Source organism: Chlorocebus sabaeus, chromosome 21, assembly GCF_047675955.1.
Source record: "Chlorocebus sabaeus isolate Y175 chromosome 21, mChlSab1.0.hap1, whole genome shotgun sequence".
Classification (NCBI taxonomy): Eukaryota; Metazoa; Chordata; class Mammalia; order Primates; family Cercopithecidae; genus Chlorocebus; species Chlorocebus sabaeus.
The window spans coordinates 76,390,346-76,410,801 of record NC_132924.1 but is presented as its reverse complement, the minus strand read 5'-3'; the positions used below and the strand labels follow the sequence as shown (position 1 = coordinate 76,410,801).

Below are 20,456 nucleotides of genomic sequence, written 5' to 3'. Positions count from 1 at the left end.
GAATAGGGAAGGATTATTAAATCACAGTAAGATTTTGAAAAATGACAAGTTTAGATACTTTCTTGGCTATATTAAAATTCCAAAAAGATTTAAAAATTTTTTCAATCTAACTGTAGGAAATATTAATGAAACTAGAACTATTATAAGTACTAGAAGAAATTATAAAAGAAATAATCAGTAAATGTAAATAAAAATGACAATTTTTTTAAAAACATAAGTGTTAACAAAACAGTTGGGAAAAAATTAGCAATAAACATAGTGAATTAGGAGAGGCAGCATTCAAACATAGGCTGAGGAGTCAGGCTGTCTGGATTAGAGCCCGACTTGGCCAGAAATTTGAGCAAGTTGCAGTGGTAGTGGCTACGTAACATCTCTGTGCCTCGTTTTCCTCATCTATAAAGTGGAGACAGTAATAGTATCTTCATGGGATCATGGAGAAGATTTAACTGGTAAACAGGCCTTGCACATGTCAGCTACTCCATAGATATTAACAGCTAGCCATTATTTATTATAAAGTGACACACAGAGTCAGAAGAAAAACTGAGACAGCCCCTCCTTTTTCCCGTTAAAGAATGAAAAACAAAAAAATTGTTGACCACCAGTGATAATCACAAATTTTAAATAATTATACCTACTGTGGCTGAGGCTGTGGTGAAAGAATATTCACATAGGAGTATGAAATAGTATGCCTTTTGGAAAATAACTTGTTCCATTTCCATTCACAAAGTTCACTTCTGTGATTATATCCTAAGAAAGAATCCTAAATAAGGAAAAATACTTATATTTAAAATTATTCAAATTGGCATTATTTATAATAATGCAAAATTGGAAATGGCCCAAGTGTCCAACAGTAGAGAAATGCCTAAATTACAACAAATCTACTTGTAATACTGTATTAAGCAGTCATTTGAAAGAAAAATTTGAAGAGTTTGCAAGGAAAAAACCATGGAAAATACAAATGCTATAATGTGAAACTGAAAAAAGCAGAATATAAATTAGTACATATGATTACACCTGAACTTTTTTCTTCTTCTTGTTTTTGAGACAGAGTCTCACTCACCCAGGTTGGAATGCAGTGGCGTTCCCTCAGCTCACTGCAACCTCCACCTCGTGGGTTCAAGCGATTCTTATGTCTGAGCCACCGAAGTAGCTGGGACCACAGGCATGCACCACCACACCCATCTAGTTTTTGTATTTTTAGTAGAAACCAGGTTTTGCCATATTGGCCAGGCTGATCTTGAACTCCTGACCTCAAGTGATCCTCCCAGCTCGGCCTCCCAAAGTGCTGGGATTACAGGCATGAGCCACCATGCCCAGCCTACACCTGAATTTTTAAAAGCATATGCTTAAGAAAACAAAAATATCTATGCAGAAATACACCAAAATGTTAACAGTCACTATCGTTGGCTAGGGGCACTTTGGCTAGTTCTTAAAATAATTATTTCAAGCCGGGTGCAGTTTCTGACACCTGTAATCCCAGCACTTTCGGAGGCTGAGGTGGGTGGATCACCTGAGGTCAGGAGTTCAAGACCAGCCTGGCCAACATAATGAAACCTTGTTTCTACTAAAAATACAAAAAATTAGCTGGGCATGTAGGTGGGGGCATCCGTAACCCCAGCTACTCGGGAGGCTGAGGCAGGAGAATCGCTTGAACCTGGGAGGCGGAGGTTGCAGTGAGCTGTGATCGCACCATTACACTCCAACCTGGGCAACAAGAGCAAAACTCCATCTCAGAAAATAATAATAATAAATCAGTTTATAATTTTCACATTGAATAATCATATATTTTACTGTGGGAGAAAAGATTCTAATATTAGCCTTATGATTTTAGAAATGGTCTACATGAAGCTCATCTTTATCTTTAGTTTTGGTGCTTAAAGTGACAAAATTATCTCAATCCGACTGATTTTGTAGATAAAGCAATGGTTTTAAAGCATCACCCAGACAAACGGAAAGCAGCTGGTGAACCAATAAAAGAAGGAGATAATGACTACTTCACTTGCATAACTAAAGGTAAGAAAATGCTTTAGAGTCAGGAATTTCTAATAGTAATTGTTATTTATTAATTGCTGGGATTGGGTTTCTTATGCATACTGTAGTTCATTCAACTATCCTTTGACATTTTAAAACATTTCAGTTGATATCAAGTTATTTCTAATCATCACCCCAGAGCCTCACTACACAAAGTGAGGTTTCCCCAGCCAGCAGCATCAGCAACACCTGGCAGCTTATTAGAAATGCAGTCTCAGGCCCTGCCCCAAACCTACTGATTAAAATCTGCATTTTAACAGGGTCCCCAGGTGATTCTTATCAGAAGCTCATCCTACAGTTAATTCATGTAAGTGTTCTATTTAATGATGAGAATACTAAGATTTTTTTTTTTTTCGTTTCAGATGCTTTATGGGACTAAACTGTTCCTCAGATGTTTTGCTAGCCTAGTTTAAATCAAGAAGTTGATTATATCCTAGTACAGACCCTACAGTTACTTATTGCTATTTACATACACATCACTAAGCAAATTAATATAGGTTGCCACCATTTCCAAATGTTTCCTTAAATGTGATTTTACATTTTGATGCTAATTTTTAAATAGTTGTATGCACACCGTTCAAATTTACTCTTTGCCAGCTCTCTTACACAGTGCTCCAGAAGCCTCAGATCCTTCGATCTTTTACAACCTTGGGATCTAACAGTTAACTTACTAGCTATTTCTTTTTCCCCAGAGTCATCTGTTCTCTTGAAGGGTGGGTGATATTGTTTTGTCACTTGTCTACTAGAAAAATAATTAAAGAAAGAGTTAAGTCCAGTTATATCCAGTAGTGCTAAAGCTGTTGTTACCTAAATTAAATCCTCCCCAACGTGCAAACAAAATTTTCAAATATGAAAATTAATGACTTTTATGTTTTAAGGAGGGAAATATTTGTTTTCTTGAAGAAAAAAATAGGTAAAGTTATGGTGATATGATCTTAACAATTTTTTTCTCAGCTTATGAAATGTTATCTGATCCAGTGAAAAGACGAGCATTTAACAGTGTAGATCCTACTTTTGATAACTCAGTTCCTTCTAAAAGTGAAGCAAAGGATAATTTCTTCGAAGTGTTTTCCCCAGTGTTTGAAAGGAATTCCAGGTGAGTTAAGGCATCCCTTTTGATCGTAGTGCCCTGTTGGCTTGTTTCTTGTAGTCTTCCAGGTTTCTGTTTTTTTCCCTCTAATAATAGTTTCATTTATAATTTCCACTGTCTCTTCCTCCTCCTCCTCCTTCTGTGCAATATTGAGCCCTTCTGGTGAACTTATTGTTCTCATTTATATTGCTTTCTAAACAGAAGTTCTACATTTCCATAGTAAAATTTCTGTTCAATTTATGGGAGGTGTCTCTTAAATTTACTTGGGCTGGGTACAGTGGCTCACACGTGTAATCCCAGCACTTTGGAAGGCCGAGGTAGACAGATCACCTGAGAGCAGGAGTTAAAGACCAGCCTGGCCAACATGGTGAAACCCCATCTCTACTAAAATACAAAAATTAGCCGGCCGTGGAGGTGTACGCCTGTAATCCCAGCTCCTTGGGAGGCTGAGACAGGTGTTTCGCTTGAACCCAGGAGACGGTGGTTGCAGTGAGCCGAGATCGTGCCAGTACACTCCAACCTGGGTGGCTGAGTGAGACTCCATCTCAAAAAAAAAAAAAAAAATTTACTTTGAGAGAAATAACAGTATCTGACTTTTATAGTGTGATTCTTACACTTAGGTGACAGTAATTTTCTATTCTTTGATTTCCTCTTTATGAATGGGTATACTACTCTGACTCATTGTCAGTTGAGAAAAGCCTTTGTTCTTTATTTGATCATCTGATTATCATAAGGCTTCTTTGACAAAACATTATTTATATTTATGATTAAAGCATACATATTTCATTAAAGTTTGTTTTAAAATTGTGTACCAATATTATTTTACATCTTTTTTTTCCATCTGCGTTGGCAGGTTCCCTTAAAGCACATCTTAGCTGCACATTGGAATTACCTGGAGAACAGGAAGAACTCCTGATGCCTGCGTTCCCCCTGGAAAGATTCTGATTTATTGGTTTGAATTCCTGTGGGGATTTTTGAGGCTCCCAGGTGATTCTACTGTGCAGCCAAATTTGAGAACCACTTCGGTTAGCAGTTTGGCGCCGCCTAGTATTTCCGCCATCTTCTCTCCCTTGGATTTCATGTTTATTTTTTGTTTTTGTTTTTGTTTTTTCCTTGTTTATTTTGAGACAGGGTCTTGCTCTGTTGCCAAGGCTGGAGTGCAGTGGCACGATCTTGGCTTACCGCAACCTCTGCCTCCCAGGTTCAAGCAATTCTCCTGCCTCAGCCCCCTGAGTAGCTGGGAGTATAGGAATCTGCCACCACTAATTTGTCTATTTTTACTAGAGACAGGGTTTCACCGTATTAGCCAGACTGGTCTCAAACTCCTGACCTCAGGTGATCCGCTGGCCTCAGCCTCCCAAAGTGCTGGGATTACAGGCGTGAGCCACCGCGCCTGGCCACATTTGTTTTATAACAGTGCTGAGGTGGTAAAAAGCAGTATATTTTTCTGTGTAATGATTTCACAGAGTAGAAAACGTGGATCAGTAGCAGCCTCAGGATCCTTTTCAGCAGTGATCGATGAAGTGCTGAGCCAAGAAATCTGGCTCTAAGGGGAAGGTGGTGGTGGTGATGGGGTAGAAATTACTTCCATCTGTGACTATTAACATTTTTAAAGGGCTAGGCCTACAGGTTGTTGTTATGCTGCCTATTTAGGGACAGGAGCTTGGCAAAAGGAGCTAGCTGCCATTTTTCCTAGCCTGACTAGCAGCTGCTATGGCATTGTACTTTATAGAACTGAAGGTAACCTCTGATTAGAAGGCTGTCCCGTGTTTCTCTCCTCTCCCCAGTCTATGTCTGGCCTCACTTTTCACACGCCTGTGTTGTTTCATACCCCACTGCTGACTTTCCAGCGACATCTTCGAGTTGTAGAGTTTGTAGGGAAGGGAAATCAGAGGGATTAGTTAAAACTATTAGTTTTTAATAAATTAAGTTGTTTGTTGAACTTTTGTACATAATTTTTGAAGAATTTTAAGAATATTTCCTTTGATATTTCAGATGGTCAAATAAAAAAAATGTTCCTAAACTTGGTGATATGAATTCATCATTTGAAGATGTAGATATATTTTATTCTTTCTGGTAAGTGAATATACTGTTTGTATGATGCTGTCATCTTTTAAAAAGAAAAGTATTCAATAAGTACTTGATTGTTTATAAATTAATTGAGATGGGCAAATTGCAGAACTTTCACTGAACAAAAGCACTCTGTTACCTTTGTGATATTTAGGCTTTTAAGATTTTCAGCCTGTTTTCTATTAATGAGATTTCTAGATATCAAGCACACGATAGTAGTAAAACAGGAAAATTGGGGAGTCATTTGAATAAAAATCAGTACATTTTTATTTAGTTACTACTAAAAGTACTTGAGTTCATGAGGAAGGAGACAGTGCTATTTGTCTCTGTAACTAATTCACTAATTTTTAATAAACACAATAGTTAGTGGCCATTTTATATGTGCTACATTTTCTCATCAAATGCCTAGTAAATACAAAAACAAAATCATGTAGAACAAAAATAACAAGATTTAGTTCTATCAGTTGTAATTGCTTTTACCTTCAGAGGATACAAACTGGAGATGAGATAACCACTACTAGGGTTACCTTCAGACTTGACAGACTGGCGAAACTGAAAGGCAAGGAAAATTTTAAAATAGGTCTTGGTCAAGCAAAAAACCTAACAAAGAAGAGACAGCAGGGAAGTGTGGTTTTGATTATGGAGTGATGCGTGCATTTTAGATTTTCATACCAAATGCAATGTCATTTAAAAAGGAGAAAGATTTGACCTTAGTTTAATACTAGAAGAGAAGAAAGGTATCTATTAAAACAAATTCATCCATTTGCATTAAAAGGAATTTTTTTCATTTGTTCTTTCTTGATTGTATATTATTTCTGTCTATATTAGGTATAATTTTGATTCTTGGAGAGAATTTTCTTATTTAGATGAAGAAGAAAAAGAAAAAGCGGAATGGTATGTATGCAAATCATTAAAAATAGAGGGTATTTATTTGGTTCTCTGGTATTTGTGATGATGTAAAACTATGTCACATAAATTTTCTTTCAAAATTTTCTCTTTGTACATCTTTTTTAAACAATTTTTTAATATTTTGAAATCCTTTCTCACAAGTTAAACTAGGTGGGCCCAGATCAATAATTGGTTAGGACATGCTTAAGAAATTGCCAGGGAATATAATGTCAGCGCAGTTCAGCAAAATCTTTTTCTTCTGGTTGCTTAACCAAGGTTTTATTAGGTTTTGTTTGTTTGTTTGTTTTTTGTATGTGTGCAGAAATGCTTTTGACATGAATGCCCAAAAAATAACCAGAATTAGTATTAAATAGAACCACTGTTTAGTCCAGGCCTGCTGGCTCATGCCTGTAATCCTAGCACTTTGGGAGGCTGAGGCAGGTGAATCACCTGAGGTCAGGAATTCGAGACCAGCCTGGCCAACATAAGTCATTGTTTAATGTTAGTAATGACACAGCATTTTAACCTTCTAGGATGTTATTTACATATTAATATTTTATAAAATATTACATTTTCCAGTCACAGTATCTATAAGCAGTAGTTTGTTTCCAGTATTTTCTGTTTTATAGTCGTGATGAGAGGAGATGGATTGAAAAGCAGAACAGAGCAACAAGAGCACAAAGAAAAAAAGAAGAAATGAACAGAATAAGAACATTAGTTGGTAAGTATAATTGATTTTTTTTTTAAGTCCCCTAAATGTTAGAAATTCAAAATGAGATCAACTTTTTCTTTTGGTAGACAATGCATATAGCTGTGATCCAAGGATAAAAAAGTTCAAGGAAGAAGAAAAAGCCAAGAAAGAAGCAGAAAAGAAAGCAAAAGCAGAAGCTAAACGGAAGGAGCAAGAAGCTAAAGAAAAAGTAAGACAACATTTAATGAAGGTGGACTTTAAATGTTTATGAAATCTTTAGATTATAAATCATGCTGCTATAAAGACACATGCACACGTATGTTTATTGCGGCACTATTCACAATAACAAAGACTTGGAACCAACCCAAATGTCCATCAGTGATATACTGGATTAAGAAAATGTGGCACATATACACCGTGGAATACTATGCAGCCATAAAAAAGGATGAGTTCATGTCCTTTGTAGGGACATGGATGCAGCTGGAAACCATCATTCTCAGCAAACTAGCGCAAGAACAGAAAACCAAACACCTCATGTTCTCACTCATAGGTGGGAATTGAACAATGAGATCACTTGGACACAGGAAGGGGAACATCACACACCGGGGCCTATCGGGTGGATGGAGGGGGAAGGGATAGCATTAGGAGATATACCTAATGTAAATAACGAGTTAATGGGTGCAGCACACCAACATGGCACATGTATACATATGTAACAAACCTGCATGTTGTGCACATGTACCCTAGAACTTAAAGTATAATAAAAAATTTAAAAAATACATCTTTATTCTTCACATCTATTTTTTTAAAAAACTATAATTTGAAAGCAGAGAATTGGGTGCTACTGTGAATGAATCATGACAAGTTGGTATAATTGAGAGAGATCTTCCTTACCAGCAGATTTTTATTTAGCAAAAAAAGGGTGTCATACGTTCCTTTAATATTATGTTTATTTCTAATGTCAATTTTACATTTTCTAATAAATGTCTATGAATCTTTACCAGCTGCCTTTCCCAGTTCATCCTTCAGTTTTCAATAAGTTTATGTTGCCTTTTTTCCTAATATAATTTATTAAAAGTTTAAATTTTAAAAAATATAAACATTTAGGAATTTTACTTTATTAAAATGATTTTACTCCCTTTTTTCAAAGCAAAGGCAAGCTGAGTTAGAAGCTGCTCGGTTAGCTAAGGAGAAAGAAGAGGAGGAAGTTAGACAGCAAGCATTGTTGGCAAAGAAGGAAAAAGATCTCCAGAAAAAAGCCATTAAGAAGGAAAGGCAAAAACTTCGAAACTCATGCAAGGTATGTCAGACTGAACAAACACTAGGCACAAGTAAACCAAGTTGCTGATTAATCAAAAAACAGTTCTTTTTCTTTTTTTTTTTTAGACGGAGTCTTACTTTGTTGCCCAGACTGGAGTGCAGTGGCGTGATCTTGGCTCACTGCAACCTCCCCTTCTGAGGTTCCAACAATTCTCCCACCTCAGCTTCCAAGTAGCTGGGATTACAGGCTCGTGCCACCACGCCCAGCTAATTTTTTGTATTTTTAGTAGAGACAGGGTTTCGCCACGTTGGCCAAGCTGGTCTCGTACTGCTGACCTCAAGCCATCTCCCCACCTCAGCCTCCCAAAGTGCTGGGACTACAGGCATGAGCCACTGCGCCTGACCAAAGTATTTCTTGGGAAAAAAAAATTATTTATTTATTTATTTGAGATGGCGTCTCACACTGTCACCTGGTTGGATTGCAATGGCACAATTTTGGCTCACTGCAACCTCCGCCTTCTGGGTTCAAGCAACTCTCCTGCCTCAGCCCCCTGAGTAGATGGGATTACAGGCGCCCGCCACCATGCCCAGCTAATTTTTTGTATTTTTAGTTGAGACGGGGTTTCACTGTGTTGGCCAGGCTGGTCTTGAACTCCTAACCTCGTGATCCACCCATCTCAGCCTCCCAAAGTGTTGAGATTACAGGTGTGAGCCACCTGCGCCCAGCCAAAAGAACAATTTTTAATTAAGTTGTTGTTGTTGTTGTTGTTGAGGCAGTGTCTCACTCAGTTACCCAGGCTGGAGTGCAGTGGTGCCATCTCGGCTCACTGCAACCTCCACCTCCCCAGTTCAAGCCATTCTCATGCCTTGGCCACCCAAGTAGCTGGGATTACAGGTGCCCAGCACCACTCCCAGCTAATTTTTGTATTTTTAGTAGAGAGGGGTTTCGTCATGTTGGCCAGGCTGGTCTCGAACTCTTGGCCTCAAATGATCCACCCACCTTGGACTCCCAAAATGCTAGGATTATAGGCATGAGCCACTGCACTTGTCCAAGCATAAATGTATTTCTTTTCTTTACTATGCAATTATAACTAAACGAGTCTGGTCATGGTGGCTCATGCCTGTAACCCCAGCACTTTGGGAGGCCAAGGTGAGCAAATCACTTGAGGTCAGTTGTTTAAGACCAGTCTGGCCAACATGGTGAAACCCCATCCCCACTAAAAATACAAAAATTAGCCACGCCCAATGGCATGTGCCTGTAATCCCAGCTACTCGGGAGGCTGAGGCAGAAGAACTGCCTGAACCCGGAGGCGGAAATTGCAGTGAGCCGAGATTGTGCCACTGCACTCCAGCCTGGGAGACAAAGTTAGACTCCTTCTCGAAAAAAACAAACAAACAGACAACTACAACTAAACAGATTTAATTTTATCTCAATGTGTTTTTAACTTTTTCTAAATTTCACCTTACATGTTTCAGTTTTCAACCCTGATAGTTTTTTTCTAAACATAATCATCTTACCATTATCAAACCAAAAAAAAGTTAATATTCTGAAACTGTCCCAGCACTTTGGGAGGCCGAGGTTAGTGGATCACAAGGTCAGGAGATCGAGACCATCCTGGCTAACATAGTGAAAACCCGTCTCTACTAAAAATCCAAAAAATTAGCTGGGCACGGTGGCAGACACCTGTAGTCCCAGCTACTCGGGAGGCTGAGGCAGGAGAAAGGCGTGAACGTGGGAGGCGGAGCTTGCAGTGAGCAGACATCATGCCACTGCACTCCAGCCTGGGCGACAGAGCAAGACTCTGTCTCAGAAAATATATATATATATATATATTCTGAAATTGTGTCTATATTGATATCTTCAGTTATCTCCGCCATGTCTTTTTTTTTTTTTTTTTTTTTTGAGATGGAGTCTTGCTCTGTCACCCAGGCTGGAGTGCAGTAGCGTGAGCTCAGGTCACTGCAAGCTCCGCCTCCCGGGTTCAAGCGATTCTTCTGCCTCAGCCTCCTGAGCAGCTGAGACTACAGGCACCTGCCACCATGCCCGGCCAATTTTTGTATTTTTAGTCAAGACAGGGTTTCACCGTATTGGCCAGGCTGGTGTAAAACTCCTGACCCCATGATCCACCCACCTCGACCTCCCAAAGTGCTGGGATTATAGGCATGATCCACCGCACCCAGCCTCAGCAATGTCTTTTTATAGTTGGTGTATTCAAATTAGGACCCAAATAAGGTCAATACAAAAGTCAATACAATACAAATACTTCAGTTGTTGTGTCTCCTGGTTGTTCTTAAGACCCTCTAATTCTGTAACACCTCTGTATCACCACTTCTCCCCACCTCACACCATTGCCACTGATTTGTTGGAGAAACCAGATCATTTTTCTGAGAAGGTGCCACAGTTTGGTTTTAGGTTGTTGCTTCCTATTGGTGTAAAATTAATTTTTATCTTAGAAAGTTTTTTAAAAGTTTTAACTTGTTTTTAAAGTTCTAAAAGCTTTCAATTTTATCTAAAATGGTATCATTTGAGTGAGTACTGGCAGTTTTCATTCAAATACAGTTTCCACTAGAAAGTATTTACCAAAAACCCCAAAAGTTTTGAAGTATAATTTTGACCAAGAGCTAATTCTTATATTTTAAGCTGGTAAAGTCACAGGACAGTACTGTTCCTTACTAAACAACATTGAATGAATAAATTGGTGGAATTCCAAGCTGTAATAGAGATTGCCACACAAAGAATATTGTGTACTATACCATTGTCCATTGTAGTTAAATCTAGCAAGTATATAAATGCGTAATATGTATAGAAAAGTTATCTTTTATGTGACTATCTAGAAGGCTGTAGACATGTATGGTCTAATATATGCTATCCTAAATCTTCAGATAATAATACAATTGAAATTAACTTGCCCCATCAGCTGACATTGAAAGAGGCTTAATAGAAAATACAAGCACTTGTTTCTTTAGGCATTTTAATAAGGAAAAAGATTATCCAAATTTGAAAACATACATATTTTTCTCAGATTCCACTGTATAGAAGATTGTTTTCAGAAGGATGCAGTGTTATCAAAGTGGTAAAGAGCATGGGCTCAGGGCAAGCCACCTGGGTTTGAGGCTATTCTCTGCTTACCTCCTAACTAGCTGTGGGACCCTCAGGAGATTACCTCAACACTTTTGTGCCTCACTTTCCTCACCTCTTCTATAGTTGAAATGATACCTAGTCACAGAGTTGTGAAGATTAAATGAGATAATTCACATGTAGTGCTTGGCACATTCAGCAAGAACCTTAAAAATGCCAATCAGGAAATAAAGCTTGAATAGTTCTTAGAGATTATGCATAAATAAAAGTCCTGACATTTGGAAACTTTTCTTGCTCCTTTCTCACATAATTTATTCATTCAGAGTAAATACTCATCAGATTATCGTAAATCCATATCTGATGAGCATTTACTATGTACCAAGCAGTTGTAATTGATGTGAATGTAATGATTGCACAGTTCTTTCAAGGAGTCTACTGATTAGTGATAAAAAGTAAACAAGCTATTCCAACACTTCAAGGTAGGTATTAGGATGAGAAGGTACCAAAAAGGTAGTCAAGGAAGGCATTCTGCACCTAGTAGGATTTAGCCAGGTGAAGTAGTATGTACACAGGATTAAGGATAAGACAGATGGAGTATTGAGAATGCAGAGATCCAGAGAAATGAGATTTGATGAACCAGGGGCACTTGAGGAGGTAAGGAGGAGCCCGGTCTTAAAGGGCTTTATACGTCTTGCTATAAGAGCTTACTCCGATCCTGAGTTGGTTTTGGTCAGGGTGCTGAGAAGACTAGAGGCCGAGAGACTAATGTAGGAGTCTTTTGCCACAATGCAGGTGAGAGAGTATTGTGGCCTGAACTCAGAGATGATAAGGATGGAAAAAGGTAGATGAAAGGGAGAGAGATTCAGCAAGTAGACTAGGCTATTGCCTGTTGGGATTGATTGTGTGTTGGAGGTAACAGGAGGGGTGAGATCTTTATATGCCTTGGTTTATTGCATGGAATACTGGATGGATGACGCTGGTAGCATTCAGGGAAGTAGAAAACAAAGGAGGAGGAAAAGACTTGGCAAAAATGATTTCAGTTTAGGGTGTGTTGAGCTTGTTGGGACACTCAAATGGAGATAACTCGGCACATGATTGAGTGTGTAAGTTCAAGAACAGGATTATCACAGACTCTTCTACATCTTGATAGCACTAGAAACTCTGCAGATATAGAAGATCACCCTGGGAGAGGGTATAGAGTGAGGAGGGTGGAGGCTGGGACTCTGGCAAAACACCAGTACATAAGGTACTGATAGAGGAAAAGAAGCCTGAGAAGGAGTGACCAGGCAGGTAGGAAGAAAATCAGTAGTGCTTTCGGAAGCCTAGGGAAGAGTGAATAGTAATAGAAGCACTGGAACCTTAGTGAGAGGCAGATTGCATGGATTAAGGAAGCAAGGAGAAGTGAGGAATGGGAGACATAAGTCTCAACAGCAGCTTAAAGCATGGCAAGTACTTGCCAGTGACTTCTTGTGCATCATGCTGTTCCATTCCGAGCATAGTCTTAATTGAAATTTTTGCTAATACCTCTTGTTCCTAAGCACACTATGTCATCTTTTTAATTTCACATTTAAAATTTCCAGTAGATTTTACAGTTCAGCACACATTGCAACAGGCCGCCAAACAAAGGGATTTTGAGTTATCATACAGAATTTCTTGATCCTTAAGTGATTCTCTAAGGAATCATTCTGACTTTTTATAACATCCCTAGGCATTCTTTTTTCTGTTTTGCTTCTCCTTGGTATGTACCTCCAACTTGGTATATAATGCCTTTTATTGCTAGGTGATCAGGGAGAGCCCTGGGAGGTACTGTGGAAGTACAGCTGGGGATGGGCAGAAGGCCATTATGTATGTTCACATCAGGAACTCCTGAGAGCTCATGCTTTGTAATTATGTTGATGGATGTATTTTTGAGTGTGAGTAGATATAATTTTTGTGTTTATGCTTTTAGACCTGGAATCATTTTTCTGATAATGAGGCAGAGCGGGTTAAAATGATGGAAGAAGTGGAAAAACTTTGTGATCGGCTTGAACTGGCAAGGTATACCTATGGAACTGCTATTGAAGTCTTCAGTTGAGCTTAGGATAAAGTTTCATTTCTTCTTTTTTTTTTTTTTTTTCCTTTAGCTTACAGTGCTTGAATGAAACACTCACATCATGCACAAAAGAAGTAGGAAAGGCTGCTTTGGAAAAACAGGTAATAGAAGAACACATCACTCCTACCTATATGTAGCATTTAATTCTGCTTTTACCTGTTTCTTTACCTAATATATAAGTCACCAAGTACAAACAGTATCTGATTTCTCTGTGTTTCCCACTGTTTTTTTGTTGTTGTTTTGTGTGTTTGTTTTTTGTTTTGAGACGGAGTCTCGCTGTGTCGCCCAGGCTGGAGTGCAGTGGCACAATCTCAGCTCACTACAACCTCCGCTTCCTGGGTTCAAGTGATTCTCCTGCCTCAGCCTCCTGAGTAGCTGGGATTACAGGCACACACCACCACACCCGGCTAATTTTTGTATTTTTAGTAGAGACGGTGTTTCACCATGTTGGTCAGGCTGGTCTTGAATTCTTGACTTCATGATCTGCCTGTGTCAGCCTCTCAAAGTGCTGGGATTACAGGTGTGAGCCACCACGCCCGGCCTGTTTTTTGTCTTTGAGACGGGGTCTCTCTCTGTCATCCAGGCTGGAGTGCAGCTGGGGTTACAGGTGTGTGCCACCATGCCCGGCTGATTTTTGTATTTTTACTAGAGACAGGGTTTCGCTGTGTTGGCCAGGCTGGTCTCGAACTCCTGACCTCAGGTGATTCATCCGCATCGGCCTCCCAAAGGATTATAGGCATGAGCCACCACGCCCAGCCTGTGTTTTGTTTATGTAGTAAGTGCTGTTGTTGATTTAAGTTGGATTTAATGTGTATGGTTTTTACCATGCTTAGTGTTTGAATTGTGGTATCTATCACAATCATAGCTTTTGCAAAATCATCATTAGAAGAAAATAATTGTTTTGATTATTCCTTGAGTATTTTCATAGGGTAATAACATTTAGAACCAAAAGAGATCTTTGTTCTGTCTAGTCTATACCTTTTATTTTACAGATAAGAAAACAGGCCCAGAAATTCAATTCAGTTCAACAAGTATTAGTACCTACTATATATAACACTATGCCTAGGTTCTTTTGGAGAAATGCCTAATGCTATTGCACCACAAAGGACTTAGGCTGAGAAGAACCTTAAGGACCAAAAGATGGAGAGCCCATAGTAAATGTTGTGTAGGACAGGAAGGGCCACAAGTTTAGTGGCCAGGGAAGGCTTGGTGTAGAGTTTCAACCAGCCTGAAAGGAAGGATAGAGTTAAAATGAAGGTCAGAAGAATACCACAAACTATAAAATAGAAATAGAAGTATAAAGTATGGTTCAGCCTGGGCAACATGAACAAAATCTCTACCGAAAATACAAAAATTAACTGGCATGGTGTCATGTCCCAGCTTCTCAGGAGGCTCAGGTTAGAGGATTACCTGAGCCTGGGAGGCCACAGCTCCAGTGAGCTATGATCACATTGGTGCACTCTAGCCTGGGCAACAGAGCGAGACTTTGTCTCAAAAAACAGACCAAAAAAAAAAAAAAAAGAAAAGGTAGAACATTATGGGGAAAAGGAGTGGGAAACACAATCAGTTAGAAAAAGTAGAACCAGTTATCAGGTTTTTAATACCTTGTTGACTAGTTTCCATTACTGCAAATCTTTGATTAACAGAAGGTTCAACATTGTACTACTAATCCGACGTTTGTGGATAAGGTGCATCAGATAGATGTGACTAGTTGTGAGAATCTTACTTTAAGAACCTGCACTATGAGCTGGGCATGGTAGCTCATGCTTGTAATCCCAGCACTTTGGGAGGCCAAGGCAGGCAGATCCCCTGAGGTCAGGAGTTCAAGAGTAGCCTGGCCAACGTGGGGAAACCCCATCTCTACTAAAAATAGAAAAATTAGTTGGGCATGGTGGCAGGCACCTGTAATCCCAGCTACTTGGGAGGCTGAGAAAGGAGAATCACTTGAACCTGGGAGGCGGAGGTTGCAGTGAGCCGATATCACACCACTGCACTCCAGCCTGGGCAACAGAGTGAGACTCTATCTCAAAAAAAAAAAAGAAAGAAAGAAAAAGAACCTACACTATGAACGCAATGATGGGAATCAAAAAACTTTTCAAAGTTAGCACAAAGTTAGCATTATTGAGACTTTACTGGTTCTAAGGAATTGAAGGGGAGAAATGAGCCAAACATGACTCTAAGATAGCAGCTGACAGAAGCAACAAGGCAAATAAAGGTTTTCTTTTTTTACTTGTGCATGTTTGAAGGTAGACTAGAAGGAACAATGTAAATGGTACAACTTGAAAATAAAACAGAGGCTATTTTGCTATGCCGTCACCTTTTGTAGAGAATAAATGAGATTGTCTGCAGAAAGGGTGCTGCAGAAAGGGTGAATATGAGTTTAAAGAGAGGTATGAAATGGCCTTGTGGATGAATAACTCAGTGAACCACAGACTTGTCAATTAGTGTCCAAGGCTAATGGAAGACACGTGACATGAGTACTGGGAAGATCAGGCAGGCTGTGGGGCAGTTCTTGGTCCCTCAGGCAGACCTATGCAGACTGGAAGCCAGAGCAGGAAAAGCCAGAGTGAAAAGCTGGTGCTTGTTTTTGGGTTGGCCTTGGAGAGGAGTATGGGGTCAGAGTGAGAATGACATTAAGAGTTGAGGATCACAAAGCCCTAGCCAGGAAGAGAGTGTAGAATAGCAATATACTTTTAAGTCCCTGACTTATGATATTTGTGCAGATAGAAGAAATAAATGAGCAAATCAGAAAAGAGAAAGAAGAAGCTGAGGCTCGTATGCGACAAGCATCTAAGAACACAGAAAAATCAACTGGTGGAGGTGGAAATGGAAGTAAAAATTGGTCAGAAGATGATTTACAATTACTAATTAAAGCTGTGAATCTGTTCCCTGCTGGAACAAATTCAAGGTACTGGTTTTAATGAAACTTTTCTTCAACTCACACTGGAGCCTGGAGATAATGTAGATAGACTCCAAATAGCAGCACTTGTTATCACAGAAACTTGCAGAGATAAATTCTGTGCCACAGCAGAAGTGTGAAAAAGGTACATTTTGAAGGTGTCAGTCTTACCCATTACACCAGTACACATGCACATACACATAGGACAAAATGCTTCAGTTTCTTAGGAAATTGAAGATCATGAGACAAATCTTGACTTATGTTGGCCTACTCTGTCATGGCTTGTGCTGGGGATTAGGTTTTCTGTAGTTTTTCTTTTACAGTCTTGCTGTTTGTTTCTTCCCACCTCAAGCTGGAGCTTGATTTTAACTCCCAAGAAAGCCCTAGGGACCCAGCATCCCTAATTCTGTAGATGAAACTGAGGCTGTTTTCAGAATGATTGATCTTCTGAAGAAATGTGTTAAACTGGCAGTATACACAAATAAGTGGTTTTATTTATGTTGATTTGTACACAGAATATGTAAGATGTATGGACTTAAAACCAAGATTATATAGTTGATTTAAACATGCGAAAAGCAAAAACCCTAGTCCAGGCAACAGGAATTTATAGTAGCAGCATCATTAGACTACCAATTTGAGCTCATTCTATACTATAACCTTTCTGCAGTAAAAATCTAATGGTATTTGTTGTTTTGTTTTTCCTTAATACTATTAAATTATATTATTGGTGTAATATATCCTATCAGATGGGAAGTTATTGCTAATTACATGAACATACATTCTTCCTCTGGAGTCAAAAGAACTGCCAAAGATGTTATTGGCAAAGCAAAGAGTCTCCAAAAACTTGGTGAGTTTTGAGAAGTCCATTTGTTACTTTAAACACCTATTTTTAAAATAACTTACGCAATTTAATGAAAGGTTAAATGAGATGATCTGTTAAGTATTAAAAGTTTTTCATTTCTCAGACCCTCATCAAAAAGATGACATAAATAAAAAGGCATTTGATAAGTTTAAAAAAGAACATGGAGTGGTACCTCAAGCAGACAACGCAGCACCTTCAGAACGATTTGAAGGTAAATTTTGCTTTTCTAAAAGTAGAAAATGCTAGCCATGTATCTGTGCTGCTTGGATATACAAGACTTAGAGTCTATGTTCAGCATGATAGGGAAATAAAATGTTTAGCAGACTGGAAGCTGTAAGCAAACATTTCCAGGGCAAAGATTTACTTTACCTCACCATTAAAAATGGAGAATTATAGTTCTTCCATTTCAGATGCCATTAGAGAAGGGGGCTGTGTTTGTTTTTCTTACCAGGTTTTACAAATCAGTGTTAGAGGATATTATTGGGACAAAAGAATAGTATTTTATCGGGATAATTGCTCGATTTTGAGAAATGTACTGTAATTATATAAGAAAATGTCCTTATGTTTAAGGAAAAACACACAAAGTATTTAGGAATAAAGAGGCATCATGTCTGTAACTTATGGTTCAGAGCAAAGTATGTCTGTACATATGGAGAAAAAGAATTAGCAAACATGAAAATGTTCACATTTGGGGAATGCAGGCAGAGTATACAATTCTTTCTACTCTAAAATTATTTCAAAATAAAGTTAAAAATTGTTAGGGTTCAAAACGAGCCTGGGAAACATAGTAAGCCTCTCAAAAAAAAAAAAAAAAAAAAAAAACCCTGTTAGGGTTTGATATTGGGTGTTCTAATTTGATTACCCTAGATCAGTGCTTTTCATATTACATCAATTTAGTGTGTCTTGAATAGAAAATTAGTGAGTGTGACACCCATTATATAGGTGGGTATACTGTAATGAAACTCTTGTTCATGTGTGTCTTTGTGTCTGGGGATGTGATATAAATTTTTTTCTTGCTATGAGTTTGAAAGCAGTTTATGTGAAAGAAGTTCTTTCACTTGATGTTCTGTAAGCCACCAATCCTTTCTTAAACTAATCGCAGAAAGATGCTTTTGGATTAATAGACTTGACTATACATGATAAGCTGTTTCTTCTAAGAGTCCCAGTTTTACCTATCTTCTTAATCTTATTTATTATCCCAAAATTTCAACCTAAAGATATGAGACTTAGTGTTATATAGGGGAGGAAGATCACTGTTTGCAAAAATCAGGGGTGACTTGTTTGGCTGAGTTAGGCATTATTTCAGTTCTTTTAATAAAGGTAAGTAACAAGGCAGGGTTTCAGAACACCTGAAGGACACTTCTAAAGGGGTTTATTCTCCTGTGCCTTTATCTCCACAAAATACCATACAACAGGTATTAGCACACTAGTCTCAGCTCTTAGGGGACTTGTTTCCATGTTGGAGGGAAGTAGGCCCTGATACTTGTCCAGTCCGCTGTGAGGAGAGGTGACCCTGTGAAGGCAAGAGTGACTGACAGTAGTCCTTTGTCTTTTAGCATCTTTGCCTCTTTTATGGAAATGGGAAGGCTCCTTCCTCTTCAGTTGTACCATTAAACATCAACCTGGCACCATTTTTTGAATAGTGATTTCTCATAGGAATTTTGCAACAGTACATTTAATTTATTTTGGTATTGTGAAGTAACTGGAAAACAGCAGGAAATACTGCCATGTCACTTCCATCTTTTTTCCAAGAGAGGATATAAATCTATGGTGTTCAGGGCTTTAAACCAATATAAGGAAATTCAACAAGACTTCCTAGAACTTAAAAGTTACCTTCAAAAAAGCTTCTTATGTACCTTAGGTACCTTCAAATATTATACAAATTCTCTGCTTTGTTTTGAATAGGTGGTGGGGTTTGTTTTTTTTTTTTTCCCCTTCTTTAATTGGGAAGGAACTTTGGTTTCTAGGCTTAACTTTGTGACAGATCTCACAGGATGAAGTTTCAAGTAGTAGTCAGGGTACTGGTAATATTAGGTCTGTGTTGTCACTGCATAGTCTGAAATAACTAAATTGCCAGAAGTCCATTGACTTAACCAAATCAGCTCTCTACCACTTAACATTCTCCTTTTACCTACACAAGTGGACTGTGTAATACTTAACATCCTTAAGAAACACATTTGTTTCTGACACACATCTTAGATGTTTTCTGAAATATTAAAGGTTTAGTTGAAAAACCACAATAGCAGTTATTGGAAATGTTTGGCATTGGCTCCCAAGATTTTAGCAGATGTGGCGAAGAGAACACCACACTACAACACAATCTAATCTCAGCTTGCCTCTTCGGCACTGGTACCTTGGGCACTTGGCTTAATTTTGCTAGGTTTGTTTCCTTCAGTGTAAAACAAAAATGGTTTCCAGGGTTTCTATCCAGCAACAATTTAACTGTGAGGAAGCTCTTTTACCTATCCTGTAAGGAAGCAGATTTATCAGAACTCTCAATGAATTGTGGTTGTGTTTTTGAGCCCGAGAGTCCAACAGTACTATAAATTTAAATATGGCTTTTTTCCAGTCTAGTGGGTATATTACATTGATTTGTAAGAGATAAACAGTACAAGGCAGATCTTTACTCTTGTGTTTTAAAAAGCCTTTGAGATTTCATTTTCTGGGATGTGAGTCATCTAAAGTTTTTTCTCTTATTAACACTCAGAGGGATATATGTATCTCTCATCTCTACAAGTTTATTTCAAAATGACACATCCCAGACTGAAATGGGCACTTAGCGGACACTTGTGGACCACAAGACTTGTCTGGGAACATGTTCTGAACAAGACAGTTTTCAAATAAAAATTGTTCTTAAACAGGTCCATATACGGACTTCACCCCTTGGACAACAGAAGAACAGAAGCTTTTGGAACAAGCTTTGAAAACATACCCAGTAAATACACCTGAAAGATGGGAAAAAATAGCAGAAGCAGTGCCTGGCAGGACAAAGAAGGACTGCATGAAACGATATAAGGTTGCAGACTTAAGAGTTTATAGATTGTTGTATTTTAAATTTAACGTGGGTTATATAGCTCACATTTTATGTCTATTAAGTGGTTAATAATATAGTGCTTATTTCAACACCAGTAGTTATGGGGCCAATATTATTAGGAATAAATGAGCAACCTTAGAAACTTTCTAGGCCCTGGCAGGTAGTGAAATCGGTATACTTAGTACTGTCTTAGTTGTTTGAATTCTTTATACCAAACACTAGATTAAAATGTCTGTTTTTAAATTCTGACAACTTCCTTTCTCCCTTCCTAGGAACTTGTCGAGATGGTAAAAGCAAAGAAAGCTGCTCAAGAACAAGTGCTGAATGCAAGTAGAGCCAAGAAATGACTTAATGACAATCTTTGTTGTATGTGCATTTTTATAATAAAACTGAAAATACTGTAAACATTTTCATTCTTAAAATTATACTTATGGTAATAATTTGAAAGTATGCTGCTTCC

General features: G+C 38.4%; 1 protein-coding gene across 3 annotated transcripts in view; it reads left to right on the top strand.

The window, feature by feature from the left end:
* Window positions 1–20,401, top strand: part of DNAJC2 (DnaJ heat shock protein family (Hsp40) member C2) — a 35,112-nt gene extending 14,711 nt beyond the window's left edge. For 2 of the 3 annotated variants that reach the window (XM_007982463.3, XM_073009217.1), the window contains exons 4-17: window positions 1,915–2,013; window positions 2,986–3,127; window positions 5,117–5,197; window positions 6,020–6,085; window positions 6,709–6,800; window positions 6,878–6,999; window positions 7,921–8,070; window positions 13,058–13,146; window positions 13,233–13,302; window positions 15,925–16,109; window positions 16,847–16,947; window positions 17,066–17,173; window positions 19,824–19,978; window positions 20,269–20,401. In XM_007982463.3, the coding sequence (XP_007980654.2) occupies window positions 1,915–2,013; window positions 2,986–3,127; window positions 5,117–5,197; window positions 6,020–6,085; window positions 6,709–6,800; window positions 6,878–6,999; window positions 7,921–8,070; window positions 13,058–13,146; window positions 13,233–13,302; window positions 15,925–16,109; window positions 16,847–16,947; window positions 17,066–17,173; window positions 19,824–19,978; window positions 20,269–20,343 (1,535 nt within the window). In that variant the 3' untranslated portion in view covers window positions 20,344–20,401. Of the gene's footprint in view, window positions 1–1,914; window positions 2,014–2,291; window positions 2,339–2,985; window positions 3,128–5,116; window positions 5,198–6,019; window positions 6,086–6,708; window positions 6,801–6,877; window positions 7,000–7,920; window positions 8,071–13,057; window positions 13,147–13,232; window positions 13,303–15,924; window positions 16,110–16,846; window positions 16,948–17,065; window positions 17,174–19,823; window positions 19,979–20,268 lie in introns of all 3 variants that reach the window. The other variant, XM_038004529.2, reaches the window with a different exon arrangement.
* Window positions 20,402–20,456: the final 55 nt, after the last annotated feature.